A 13,422-nucleotide genomic window follows, 5' to 3' on the forward strand; every position below is an offset into this window, starting at 1 on the left:
TGACGAAAGGTACAAAGATAGCTTGCATCCCGGGGACGGACATTGGATACTTTTTACCCCGAAAAATCAAAGAGTTCCCATTGGATTTTAAAAAATCGAAATCCACGCGGACAAAGCCGCGGGCATCATCTAGTGGAAAATAAAACTCATATTTTGGGGACATAATTATATTACGATTTGTCTTATCAAGGCATCATAAGTAACTTTCTAGAGTCTACATCTTAACATGTGGTTACAACTTACAGCTTTCAAATCTTTGCTTTGCAAAAAATTTATTTAAAAAATGCAGTTCTATATTGGTACAGATCTACTTAATGGCTTTTTCGTATCGCGCTGAAATATCCTTCCAGTTAGCGATGTCGAAGATTGCTTTGACGTAATCAGCGCGGACGTTCTTGTACTGAAGATAGTATGCGTGTTCCCAAACGTCAATTCCGAATAGGGGTACAATACCTGGAAAAATAGAAGCTTAAATATAGGAAATGAAATGAAATATTTATTTCTGTACCACTTAGGCTCAAAACTCAATGATATGGCAGCATTGGCAGCGGCCGGCAGGACAACGGCGAACAGTTTCAGTTTCAATGCATTTTGAACTTTATCTCGATGAATTAAATACATAGGTAGTGGTACTGATTCTGAGCACAACCTAATTTTAGAATATTCCCATCCTCTTCTTACTAATGTAATATGAAAAGGACAGACGCACTTTGACAGTTTTAAATTTAATTTTTAGATGGTAAAACCCGTGATTTTAGCGCATAGTCGCGAGCCTACTGTTTAAATTTGTAGCGTGCACTAAAATTTAGAGTCTTTAAATGTAAAGTTCATGTTCTGTCCCTTTTTAGCATTGTTAAAAAGAAAAGGGTGCAGATACTCTAAATTTAGTTTAGAGAAAGACAACAGAATCGGTGCCAATATCGCTTGAACGGCTGGAAAGGATCGTGCGGTCACCAGCAACGCCGCGAGCTGTCTTGCGTCCGGTCAAAGCATAGAGCGTAGATTGAAAACTATACCGGGCAGAATTGGGTATTTGACTACATCAAAAATGAATTATTTCTCAATGATTATTAAATAGAGGGTCTTCCGAAATACGTAAAATCCACGTCCTTTGTTGGTTTTAAGTGTAAAAACCATTTTAAATTATCGATTAAACTAAAAAAAGCACCTCAAATGATTGTGACGTCACACACCGGTCTATTTCATAGAATATCGCATACTAACGACTTTTGACGTTTGATAAAAAGCTACTGATTTGACTAGTTGTCAAATACCGTATTAAGCAATTCAATAAGTCTAAACCGAATTAGCAAGAGAAGTTTCTAAGGAGCTGTGTATCGTGGGAAGGTATTTTAATTAGGTACGTCAACGTCTTCCGAATCAAAACAAACAAAACCACCTCGCCGCCGGTCGGAGTCCTCCCGGGCGGTACAATCGCCGAGGTCAACGCTTCCATTCTGGCCGGTGGGCACACTGCACAATTTACGTAATCACAAACAGAAACATAAATACACTGAGCCAAACTCGCAAACCGCGTTCACAGTATGCGCGTGGACCCCGCTAAAAAATCAGAAAGCTAACCTGTTGTAGGTTCCAAAGGATCTTGGTTCTGGCAGGTAGCTATTTGCAATTTCTTCATCTGCTTATTGTATCCAAGCCAGCCCCATCCTGATCCCTGAACACCCACTGATGCTGCAGCGAGTTGATTCTTCATGTTTTCCATTGATCCAAAATCTCTGTAATTTAATAACCACATTTTAAATAAATAAAATATTGCATCACAATTTAAATGAATTAATATACTACATATAATAAATAACAAACAAATAACACAGCTATTAGTAGTTAGAAAAAAAAGCAATCTAGTTAAGTTTTTGTGTACAAGTTTGAGCCTATATAATATATCAAAAATAAATAAAAGAACCTAACTACTAATTTAATTATGTTTATAATACTCAATAAATTTTTACGTGATTCTATCAATACAAAATTATAGAATGTGCTAGGTACTAGTACTACATTTAAAAATATTTAATTTAAATTTTCTTGAAAACAATCACTTTCAAAAAGAAAATAGTTTAAAGAAAGTTTAAAATCTATTGACTTGCCGGAACTGGAAATACAAGAAAAACACCACACAAAAAATTATTAAAAAAATATAAGAAATTAAAGGATTAAGAAACTAAAATTATCAAAATTGGTTATTAGGTTATCATAGGGTAAAAACAACAACATATCGAACCAAAGATAGTAAAAGTATTTATGAAACAAAAAATTATGGAGCACAGGTTATCATAGGATGAAAACATCAACATATTGAGATAATTACTTCTGAATAGCTTGATCAAGTGCACCAGATGGACTACCACCGCTGGAAGACAGATTCTGCCAGAAGATAGTGTGGTTGATATGTCCACCCCCATTGAATTTGAGGGCTGGTGCCAAGTTGATGATTGTCGAGATGTCACCTGAAGGTTGTTCGACACAACAAAAAATCATTACTGTTAAAACATTGGTTTTTTTTTAACTTCATATTAAAATAACTAGAAATATTGTATTGGAAGTAGTTATGTTAATTTTAGGGAATTTCTTAAGTAAAAAATATTGTAGTATAAAATATCATACAATAAATATTTTCGCTATTCTATTTGCTAATTTATAATAGCTTACAATGAACGAAGTTACAGGTATACCGTTTCACTGAGACAGCACGTTAGGTAGGGCGCGTGTAGTGGAAGGATGATAGTTGACGTAAATATCAAAGCTCTCATCGTCAAAGTAGGTAACATTGACGATGATAGCTTTGATATAGGGAGGGTACTCCCTCAACCCGCACCCTACACCACAAGCCAGCTCAGTCATGTGGTATACCTACCTATACTGCTTGACTGAGTTGTGAGTACTACTGATAAAGTACTGGAAGTGCGAGTCAGACTCGCGCACCGAGGGTTCCGTACTCAAAATCTACTATGCATAAAAATAAATAAAAACCTGTTTTAGAATTTACAGGTAAAGTCCTTTCATGTGAAACCCCACTTGGTATAGTTATCATACTTTCAAAATTGAAAATAATAATTATTTTTAATAACACATTGTAATATGTTTTGTGGTGTAACCACAAATTCACAGTTTTCAGATTTTTTCTTTATTTGTGCTATAAGACCTACCTACCTGCCCAATTTCATGATTCTAGGTCAACAGAAAGTACCCTATAAGTTTTCTTAACTGACACGACAGACAACTATAACAAAGTGATCCTATAAGGGTTTCTCCCAAGGAAAAATCCTTTAGAGGTACGGAACCCTAAAAAATAACTAAGCCAACTTTTAAAGCAACCAAAATAAAATTACTGATTGATTGCTTGACACAGTTCACAGGTAGGCTCAGACTGGCACGGAGACAGATTCAGCCAGAATATAGCGTGATTGATATGCCCTCCGCCATTAAACTTTATAGCGCTCAACAAGGAGAGTACTGTGTTCGTATCTACTGCTGTTAAGATAATAAAAGATAAATGAAATATTGTGAATATATAATTACATTACAAAAAACTGATAAATGTTAGGGTAGCAAGGTGCTAGAATAACAATCTAGTACTGGAAAGTGCAACATTGACACCACATTACGTGAACATATTGAACATACTGGAGATGTCTCTCAACAAGTTCAAAGTTTTCATAAAACGTAAACTCATTGAAAAATCCTATTACAATGTAAAGGATTATCTGAATGATAAGCAAGCTTGGGAATGAGTTGCTTAATTACGGCTATGTGATAGTTCTAATAAGTTTAGGTAAATAATTTTGTAAAGTGGTGATAATACAAAGAATACCCGGTTGAGTTTGTTGTGGGCTCTTCTCAGACGGCGCGTTTGGAACCCTCGTAGCTTTAGTTTTACGTGCGTATTAATTATCACCACTATATCATATCATCTTACAAATAAAAATTCATGACAATCAGGAAGCGTAAAATTTTACCAATTCTGAATAAATGATTTGAGTTTGAGTTTTGAGTTTGAACAGGTGGCATCAAACAAGTTGCAGGAAGCCACTGATTCTACTGTGGTGTGTGGAAGTCCCTACAAGAGGCCAAGGTTCAGCACTGGAAATATTCTGTCATTTGGCAATACTGATGGTTTCTTTTTCCCCTCTATTTGCAAGATTCTATTACTTATGCTAAAATTGCAATAGGTATGTTGCCTATGTCAAAAAATAATTTAAACAATCAAAATACTTTAGCCCTCTAACAAATAAACCTGGAATAGCGGTGGAATAGTTATACTCTGTTTTGTCTTTCTCTGTCATCAGTAATTTGACATTTGAAGGAAAAAGACAAAACAGAGTATAACTATTCCACCGCTATTCCAGGTTTATTTGTTAGAGGGTTAGAGTATAATGTGGCAGAGTCTCTTGTACTCAATCTTAAAAATAAACTGAACTGACAGGTCTAAATCGAGTGCTATCCTTTTCCACAAGCAAAATTATGAAAGGGATAGCAATAGATTTAGATGTGCCATTTTAGTTTAGTTTAGAGATTGTGTACAAGAGAATTAGCCACAATGTGGTCGATTCTCTTGTACACAATCTCTAAACTAAACTGAACGTGTGAACTAAATTGTGTGCTATCCTTTTCCACAAACGACATTATGAAAGGAAATGAATATCAATAGATTTAGAGATATGCCATTGCAGTTTAGTTTAGAGATTGTGTAGAACGGAATCAGGAAAAACATTATGTAGTTTATGAGTGAAAGAATATTTTAAAATACATACAACCTTTAGCTTGAGCTTGTGCAAGTTTCTCCTCAGCTGCGTTCAAGTTGTTAACATAGGTGGCATGATGTTTGCTGTGGTGCAAGCTCATGATTTCCCTGCTGATTACTGGCTCCAATGCATTGTAGTCATATGGCAGTTCTGGTAGGGTGTGCTTCTGCCGAGATGCACCTGCAGTTCGACTGTAAAACATTTTTTACCTGTTTAAATATAGGTTATTTATCATAATAGCAAATGGTAAAGCAGCCTGCGCAAACTGAGCAGTAAATAATCAAGCAGTTTAAATTGTTAAACATAATTTCTTGTGGATTTTTTCTTGCACACTATTTTGTTCTCTATTTTAGTTGTGATTTAGTTATTCATCAATTCATTAAAGAAAATTGCTCAAACATTTTGCTGCTCAGTATGCATTGAGCCTTAGGGTGGAGCAGTGCAATGCATGTCTAGAATTCCTATTCACTTTTAATTTGAAGCTACTAACGTTTAAATAATTTGTGTTTACATAAAACAAACCATGATAAAAAGTATCAAATGAACAGTTTAGCCACTTATTATTAGGGGAAGGTAGACAAAAATCTGAGAATATTAATTTTAGTCAGGTACCTACCTTCTATTCTACACAGTACATAATATAATACCATTAAGTAGTCTTTAAATATAAACTGTTTTATATACTTTATATTATGCATTATACATACATCAAACTAGAGAAGGAACCTTTATAATATATACATATATCAAATAATATCAATTAATTTGTAATTACATTAGCTTGCCAATCCCGCGTGTGCCGAACATAGTGATTTGATTATTTGATATCCAAGCGTAGCTGACAAAAACCGGCAAAATTGTCTTTCCGATATTATTTAAAGAATTACCTAATGGAAAACAATAATTATGCAACATTCGCTTTGCAAAAAAATTGATCGAAATGCTAAATACTCAAAAGTCAACAACAGTCTGTCAACACGCGATATGCCGGCATATGTTATTGGTCTGTGATCACCTGTGATGCCGGCGATCCGCGATATTTTGTGAAAAGTTGTTCGTAGATAGAGTAATAAAGGTAGATACAGGAACGTTTGCTTTCTCATTCGCACCAAAAAGAGAGCACAGATAAAGTTACTAATGTGATAAACAGAGACGCAGCTGACCTATTTTTTGTCCCTTATCGTGTAACTGTTTTTTTTTTCAAGAATACATACAAGATGTTGCAAAACAAACTTTGGGAATTCGTGGCGTAATTGTATTTCTCATTAGTTATTTACTTGTTTTCACATAAAAAACGTTTAATACAAATATTGTTGATCGGTTAAATACAAATATTGACTACTAAACAATGGTAATAATTGTCGTGTTATTCATCGTTACGTCGTCGTACATCTTAAACGCGGTTACACAGTACTTAAATCTACTTATTATTCTATCTACGATTGTAAGCCTTTGTTCTCCAGATTCGTGGTTCTCCACCCAACAGCGCCCCCCTGTCTGTCATTTAAGTGCCAAGAGGGCCTTGTCGCACTGTTGGTATCTGTAGGTATAGACTTATAGAAAATAGCTTGTTGAAGCTCGTTTCTGATCAGTACGCTTAGTACGAGATTTTATGTCTCACCAACGTTGATAGTATGCGAGTGTCGAAACTCTTCCGCGTTATAGAAAACTGGATCTTAACTGCTTTGTTTTAAAGCTCAAGTTTGTTTACACATCTACAGCCAGCGCGCTCCAAGCTGAAACGTTGCAAAATTAAAATCAGTGGCATTGAATTTTTGACTTCAATTCAAGGCTAATTAGGCCCATTTTACTTTGACGTCAATGTGTTTCGACTCGAATTCTAGCAACGTTTGGTGTGCCCGGTGCCGTAAAATCTTATACTAAGCGTACTTCACGCGAACTTCACGCAAACAAATTTACTCTTTGGCCCGAACAGAATGATGCGAACGTGTGACGGTGTGATTGTGCACGCGAACCCGTATAATTTTCGAATGAGAACTTGAAAAGATTGGAAAAGAAATCGAGACAGTGAACACAGAGTGCCAAAGCCGAAGGCTGACGCAGGACGCTGTGTGTTGTTGATATTGTGATTAGTGATGGTTTTGTGGAATGTGGAGATCATAATCTGTTAAAAATACTCATAAAATCAGATCAGAACAGAAAACTTCTAAATTTTAATGAATTTCTTGCGTTCTATCTGTGATGTAACTATTCCGCGCTAGAATTGTGTAGTAAACACAAGCAGTGTGCCGACGTTGCTCTAAGTTGTGGTATATAGTGCATTTGTTTATTTTTAGACGTAATTTGCAGTCATGTAATTAAAACCGGTGCCGCTAAAATGTCTCAAAAGGATACAGCGATACATCTACTAGCTGGCGGGTAAATTGTTTGTTTACTTTTTTAACGCTTCATTTTTGATACGCATTATGGTAAATTAGCATGATTTCGTAGACGCTCTAACAATTCGCATCGCAATAGAACATGTGGGGCACAGCCCATGTTTACGACACAGTGGTTGCATACTGTTTTGTATGAAACTCGTTATCAATTAAAGATTTATTAACGTTTGCTGCTTGGGCTTCGGCTCTCACTTGCTCTCGGTTAAGTATATTGCATATTAGAGGTATGTATATTGTAACCAATAACAAGTACTTGTTTATAAATCGCAAGTTGGCTAATTTTCAATTTGTGCTGCGTTCCATTTTTAAACTGTCGTCAATTCCCGAGTGAACTAATTCTGTAAGAAAAAACTATCTGCATTTTTTATTGTAAGCTTATATAGCGTAACTTCGTAATTTCAAAGTGTGCCAGGGACCACCAACCAAATCTGAGCATCAAATATGCGAGTTGGTAGACCCTTCGTTTAAGATGCAATGGAAAGTCACTCTTCAACTGTTCTTTCAATGAAGAAAAGCTTCTCTAAGCACCTTGAAAGTTCTTAATCTTTGCGAGCCTGAAAAGAAACTATTTGGCCAAGGTAGATATACTTTTAGACATGTATTCAATTTTACAACCTAGAAGTGGGAGCTTATAACTTACTTGCCAAATCTTGGAAACTGGGGAATTCTTCATAAATTTTCAGAGAATTTTCTAATTAATGTAAAAAACCTTGTTCTAGGATTGCTGGCACTGCAGGTGCAGTAGTAACTTGCCCTCTTGAAGTAGTTAAGACAAGACTCCAGTCCTCAAAGGGTGTTGGTATCCCACCACCCCCTCCATCTGGTGCTGCAACATCAAAGCGAGTTTGCTCGAAGATTCCTAAACATCAAGTAAATATCACTATTAAGCAATAAATAACTAATTGTTATTATTAATTTTATTTAGGTATATCATAAATAATATTTTGGCAGTTATTTCAGTGTGGCCCATACAGATGTTAAACATTGTTTTAAAAAATAAAATCAACAAATATTATTGAAAAGTGTTTCATAGATTTAGAAGCAACTATATAATATAACATTCAACAATTTTGTTAATGTTTTGAAACAACATGGTTAACTTGTGAAAGGGTACAGACCAGGGTTGGACAAATAACAGTAAAAAAAACGTTTTTGTTTAGAAGATGTTTATCTTAATGTTTATTTAATATAAACATGTTTAAAATTGTTTACGCATGGCTAAATGGAATACTCTTCCACAACATGTATTACCTACCAATTACAACCCGGGTATCTTTAAAACAGGAGTGAATATGCATCTTCTAGGTAAACGCGTCCCATCTTAGGCAGCATCATCACTTTCGATCAGGTGAGATTGTGGTCAAGCGTTTGCCTATAATGAATTTAAAAAAACTCATTTTTAATATATTTTCTTTAAAACAAGGCCAATATTGCAACTTCAGATTGGACTGTAACAGGGTACAGTCCAATCTGAAGTTGCAATATAGCAGTTTACGCAGGTCATAGACTAAGTATTAAATGCAGAAGCCCAGCTGAGATCTGTTTTTGTACAGTGCACAGTCATACACCTCATGTTCAGATTGGACTGCTTCTATTGCGCTCGCAATAATATAAAAATAACACATTAATAGACCAATTTTATTTCGCCACTAAATCCTTCCATAGCTGGACATCTACATAATGAAAACTTATAATGAGTATCCTATATGAGAAAAATTGCTGAACGAAATTATTTTTATCAATAATACTTATTAGGAAAGTATGTATAGGGTGCTACTTGAGAAACTATTATTTGGATTCGTATCTTTTTTTTATTATCCAAAAGAAAAATATGTACATACTAGCTGATGCCCGCGACTTCGTCCGCGTGGATTTAAGTTTTTCAAAATCCCGCGGGAATTCCGTAGTACAGTCGTATTTTTTCGATATTTTGTACGATAAATCAAAAACGAGATTCAGCCCGCTGACAGACGGGACCCTCAACTAAGCCACCGTGAGGTGACCATCCGTCTGGACATGGAGGCTTACTAAAAGGATCCCGTTGGCAACCTTCGGGTACAGAACCCTAAAAAATAAACATTTATCTCACCTCGTAGTATTGTACGATATTCTAGTTTTTATGCTTCCACTAGCTTATGCTTGCGACTTCGTCCACGTGGACTACACAAATTTCAAACCCCTATATCACCCCCTTAGTTAGTGGTTGAATTTTTAAAAATCCTTTCATAGCCAATGCCTACTTCAAAATAGCTATCTGAAATCTGCATGCCAAACAACCCGATCTGTCCAGTAGTTTGAGCTGTGCGTTGATAGATCAGTCAGTCACCTTTTCCTTTTATATATTTAGATTTACTAAAATATAGTTACATACTTATCCATATCCATACTAATATTATAAATGTGAATGTGTTTGTCTGTCTGCTAGCTTTTCACGGCCCAACCGTTCAACCTATTGTGATGAAATTTGGTTCAAAGTTAGCTTATATCCCGGGGAAGGACATAGGCTGCTTTTTATCCTGGAAAATTAAAAAGTTCCCATGGGATTTAAAAAACCTAAATCCGCGCGGACCAAGTCGCGGGCATCATCTAGTAGCGTAATAATAGGCAAAATTGCATGATGTTTTCAGTTGCAATCGTCATACAATATATTTACCGTAACTTCTATTTACAATAGAAAATCACAGTGCTATCTTAATGGGTAGATAAGTGGTTCATAATTACTTAAATGTGATTGCAGGAAACTGTTTAGGTAACTAACTAACTAGCGTGCAGAAAACAGCATAAGGTACTTAATAAGCTCTTTACACACTTCACATAATCATACTATCAAACATGCATTATTGTGTATTTACTGAGCAATTGCTGTCATAATGCCTGCCTGCCTCTCCTTTAATTCAAGTTTATTAAGTATCTACTTACTACTAAAAATACCGGCCAAGTGCGACTCAGGCTTGCGCAACGAGGGTTCCGTACTACAGTCGTATTTTTTCGAAATTTCGCACGATAATTCAAAAACTGATGCATAAAAATTAATAAAAATCTGTTTTAAAATGCACAAGTGAAGCCCTTTCATATGATACCCCACTTGATATATGTAGTTATCTAACTTCGAAAATTGAAAATACTAATTTTTAGTTCATGACCACAATTGATTTTTTTTTGTGTGATGTAACCACAAATTCACGGTTTTTAGATTTTCCCCGAATATCAGCTATAAGATCTACCTACCTGCCAAATTTCATGATTCTAGGTCAACGGAAAGTACCCTGTAGGTTTCTTGACAGACCGACGGACAGACAGACAGACAACAAAGTGATCCTATAAGGGTTCCGTTTTTCCTTTTGAGGTACGGAACCCTAAAAAGAGCCTCAATAGCTCAAAGAGCCTCAATAAGTAAAGAGTGGACTGAAAACCGAAAGGTCGACGGTTCAAACCCCGCCCGTTGCACTATAATTGTCGTACCTACTCCTAGCACAAGCTTGACGCTTAGTTGGAGAGGAAAGGGGAATATTAGTCATTTAACATGGCTTATATTCTTATTTTTTTTAAATACTCTATTGACCTTTTACCAGCAAGGTAAAACCCGTAAAATCTTGGGGATGGTCAATGGTCATAGTATAGGTACTTTTATCAAAGATTTCCCACGGGATTTTAAAAACCTAAATCTACGCAGACGAAGTCGCGACCGTCGCTCTTCAGTTATAAATTACAATCCGTTATCGGTTTGGCTAAGCGCCGTTATTCATGCCAGAAATATTTTTGGCATCTGTTTAGTGATTTGTGGCGAATTGTAGAAACCTACTTTTCTAATCGTCTGTGAGCAACGCACGATTTATATATATGTTATGTCTAACTAGCTGATGCCCGCGACTTCATCCGCGTGGAATTATGTTTTTTAAAAATCCCGTGGGAACTCTTTGATTTTCCGGGATAAAAGTAGCCTATGTCACTCTCCAGGTCTGTATCTGTACCCATGCAAAAATCACGTTAATCCGTTGCACCGTTGTGACGTGATTGAAGGACAGACCAACAAATAAACATAGTTTCGCATTTATAAGGGTACTGTGGCCCTACCGCGGTTGTTTGACAGCTATAATGTCACGATCGCAATCATCTCTGATTGGTTAATGCTCGCTCACTATTGGCCACAATGCATTGTTGCTCATTGTTGCAACAAGAATCGCACAAATTCAGCCAATCAGAACAATTGAGATTGTAATAATGATTGATGCAGGTTTTAGACAATCGCCCCGCTGATTATGTGTTTGTGAGTCGCGACTGCGTTTTTGATGACCATGACAGATCCACACCATATTGCCACAGTTTACGACAGTAAGGAAACTTCTAACAAAATGTTAGTACATTTGACGCAGCTATCCCTGTGCGACACGTCCAGATAGGTTCAGCGTGAAAAGGTAAATAAACAGACAAACAGAGTTACTTTCGCATTTATAATATTAGTATACTAAATTATAGGACGTAAAAATCCGTATGGTCATAAACGTGTAGCGTTATAAAACAGGTTAATAAATAGAAAAAAATAAAAACCAGCCAAGTGCGAGTCAGGCTCGCACACTGAGGGTTCCAGTCACAGTCGTTTTTTTTTGACGTTTTGCACGATAATTCAAAAACTATGATGCATAAAAATAAATAAAAATCTGTTTTAGAATGTACAGGTGAAGACCTTTCATTTGATACCCCACTTGATATAGTCACTCACTTTGAAAGTTGAAAATACTAATTATTAGTTCATGACCACTATTTAATTTTTTTTTGTGTGATCTAACCCTAAATTCATGGTTTTTAGATTTTTCCCCAAATGTCAGCTATAAGACCTACCTCCCTGCCTTTTATGATTCTAGGTCAACGGGAAGTACCCTGTAGGTTTCTTGACAGACAGGCAGACAGACAGACAACAAAGTAATCCTATAAGGGTTCCGTTTTTCCTTTTGAGGTACGGAACCCTAAAAAATTAAAAAGTGTCAATTTTTTATTACAAACTAGCTGCCGCGAGTTCGTCCGCGTCCAGTGGGAACTGGGAACTGTCTTTTACCGTGGATTTTCCAAAAAAAATATTTCATACAAGCCTTGTCAACAAAAAAAGAATTAACCGATTTGGTGCAGGCGTTCGGAAGTTATGCGCGTACATACCTCTTACCTACCTACATTTCGGCGATTCATTTTAGAAGTAGAAGTAGAATATATTTTATTCAAGTAAACTTTTTACAAACTTTTGCATCGTCGGGTAGTTTTAATTTACCACTGGTTCGGAATGCCGTTCCTACCGAGAAGAACCAGCAAGAAACTCGGCGGTTGCTCTGGAGGAAACAGAGGATTTTTTCCGACCTAATTCACATTATTTCAATTTCCCTAGGGATCTCTATTTTTTTGAGAATTAAACTATACATATAAACCTTCCTCTGGAATAACTATCTATTGGTGAAAGCCGCATTAAAATCCGTTGCGTAGTTTAAAAGATTTACGCGTTCATACATACAGGCAGACAGCGGGAAGCGACTTTATTTTATACTATGTAGAGATATTGTTGATTAGCCACTTTTAACAAAATACGAGAATGACGTGGAAATGCAAATGATCAGATATATTTCTCTGAAAGGACAATAATCCGTGCGACGCAAACATCTATGTAAATTAATTCGCATTTACATTCAGGTACCTACTTACTTTTGTGTGAGCGACGAGAAAATTAAACAAACGAAACGCCTTGATGCGTTGTGTTTAGTGTACTGGAAATGAAAAACAACGCTTTTGCATCTAATTAACTAACGAAATGATTTCGATGCTAATTTCAAAACAAAACAGTAAAAGAAAACCTTCTAAATAAAGATATTTGAGTATAATACACGTTTAAACTATCGTGAGTGATTTCCATTAAGGCTATACTCAGGTATCCAGTCGAGCTAGCCCGTATACTGGCTACGTGACGTAGACGACGTGAGTAAAGCCGTAGAAATATACTATATATTATTATTGTAATACACAATTAATATAAAACACTGAGTCAATACTGTCCTAATATTTGTCGCTAGCGGATACCCACACACACGTGTTTAACACACGCCGGGTATCCGCTAGTAAAAAGAATGCATTATTTTAGTGGTCTAAAATCTAAATTATTATGCTCGCGACTTCGTCCGCATGTCCATGCAAATATACAAATTTCAAACCTCTATTTAACCCCCCTTAGGGGTTGAATTTTAAAAAATCCTTTCTTAGCGGATGCCTACGTCATAATAGCT

The 13,422-nt window shown here is 36.0% G+C and overlaps 2 protein-coding genes across 3 annotated transcripts in view; one reads left to right on the forward strand and one right to left on the reverse strand.

Moving 5' to 3' along the window:
* Positions 1-296: 296 nt before the first annotated feature.
* Positions 297-5,747, reverse strand: Sod2 (superoxide dismutase 2). Its single transcript, XM_034978960.2, has 5 exons — positions 5,539-5,747; positions 4,776-4,954; positions 2,330-2,468; positions 1,582-1,736; positions 297-453 (listed from the first exon to the last, which is right to left on the reverse strand). Exons 1-5 carry the CDS (start codon positions 5,676-5,678, stop codon positions 308-310), a joined length of 759 nt encoding a protein of 252 aa, XP_034834851.1. The 5' UTR covers positions 5,679-5,747; the 3' UTR covers positions 297-307.
* A 942-nt stretch (positions 5,748-6,689) lies between these two features.
* Rim2 (replication in mitochondria 2) overlaps positions 6,690-13,422 on the forward strand; it is a 33,359-nt gene continuing 26,626 nt past the window's right edge. The window contains exons 1-2 of one of the 2 annotated variants that reach the window (XM_069504967.1): positions 6,690-7,142; positions 7,882-8,032. In XM_069504967.1, the coding sequence (XP_069361068.1) occupies positions 7,102-7,142; positions 7,882-8,032 (192 nt within the window). In that variant the 5' untranslated portion in view covers positions 6,690-7,101. The remainder of the gene's footprint in view (positions 7,143-7,881; positions 8,033-13,422) is intronic. The other variant, XM_034978959.2, reaches the window with a different exon arrangement.

This window comes from Maniola hyperantus, chromosome 19, assembly GCF_902806685.2.
Source record: "Maniola hyperantus chromosome 19, iAphHyp1.2, whole genome shotgun sequence".
Taxonomy (NCBI): domain Eukaryota; kingdom Metazoa; phylum Arthropoda; class Insecta; order Lepidoptera; family Nymphalidae; genus Maniola; species Maniola hyperantus.

Bases quoted from the DNA above. Each gene is read 5' to 3' on its own strand.
- Sod2 (XM_034978960.2), bottom strand. From the start codon at position 5,678: ATGTTGCATAATTATTGTTTTCCATTAGGTAATTCTTTAAATAATATC. The intron at 2,469-4,775 runs GTTGTATGTATT...AACAACCTTCAG, and splicing joins TGCACAAGCTCAAGCTAAAG to GTGACATCTCGACAATCATC. The intron at 1,737-2,329 runs GTAATTATCTCA...ATTAAATTACAG, and splicing joins CTTGATCAAGCTATTCAGAA to AGATTTTGGATCAATGGAAA.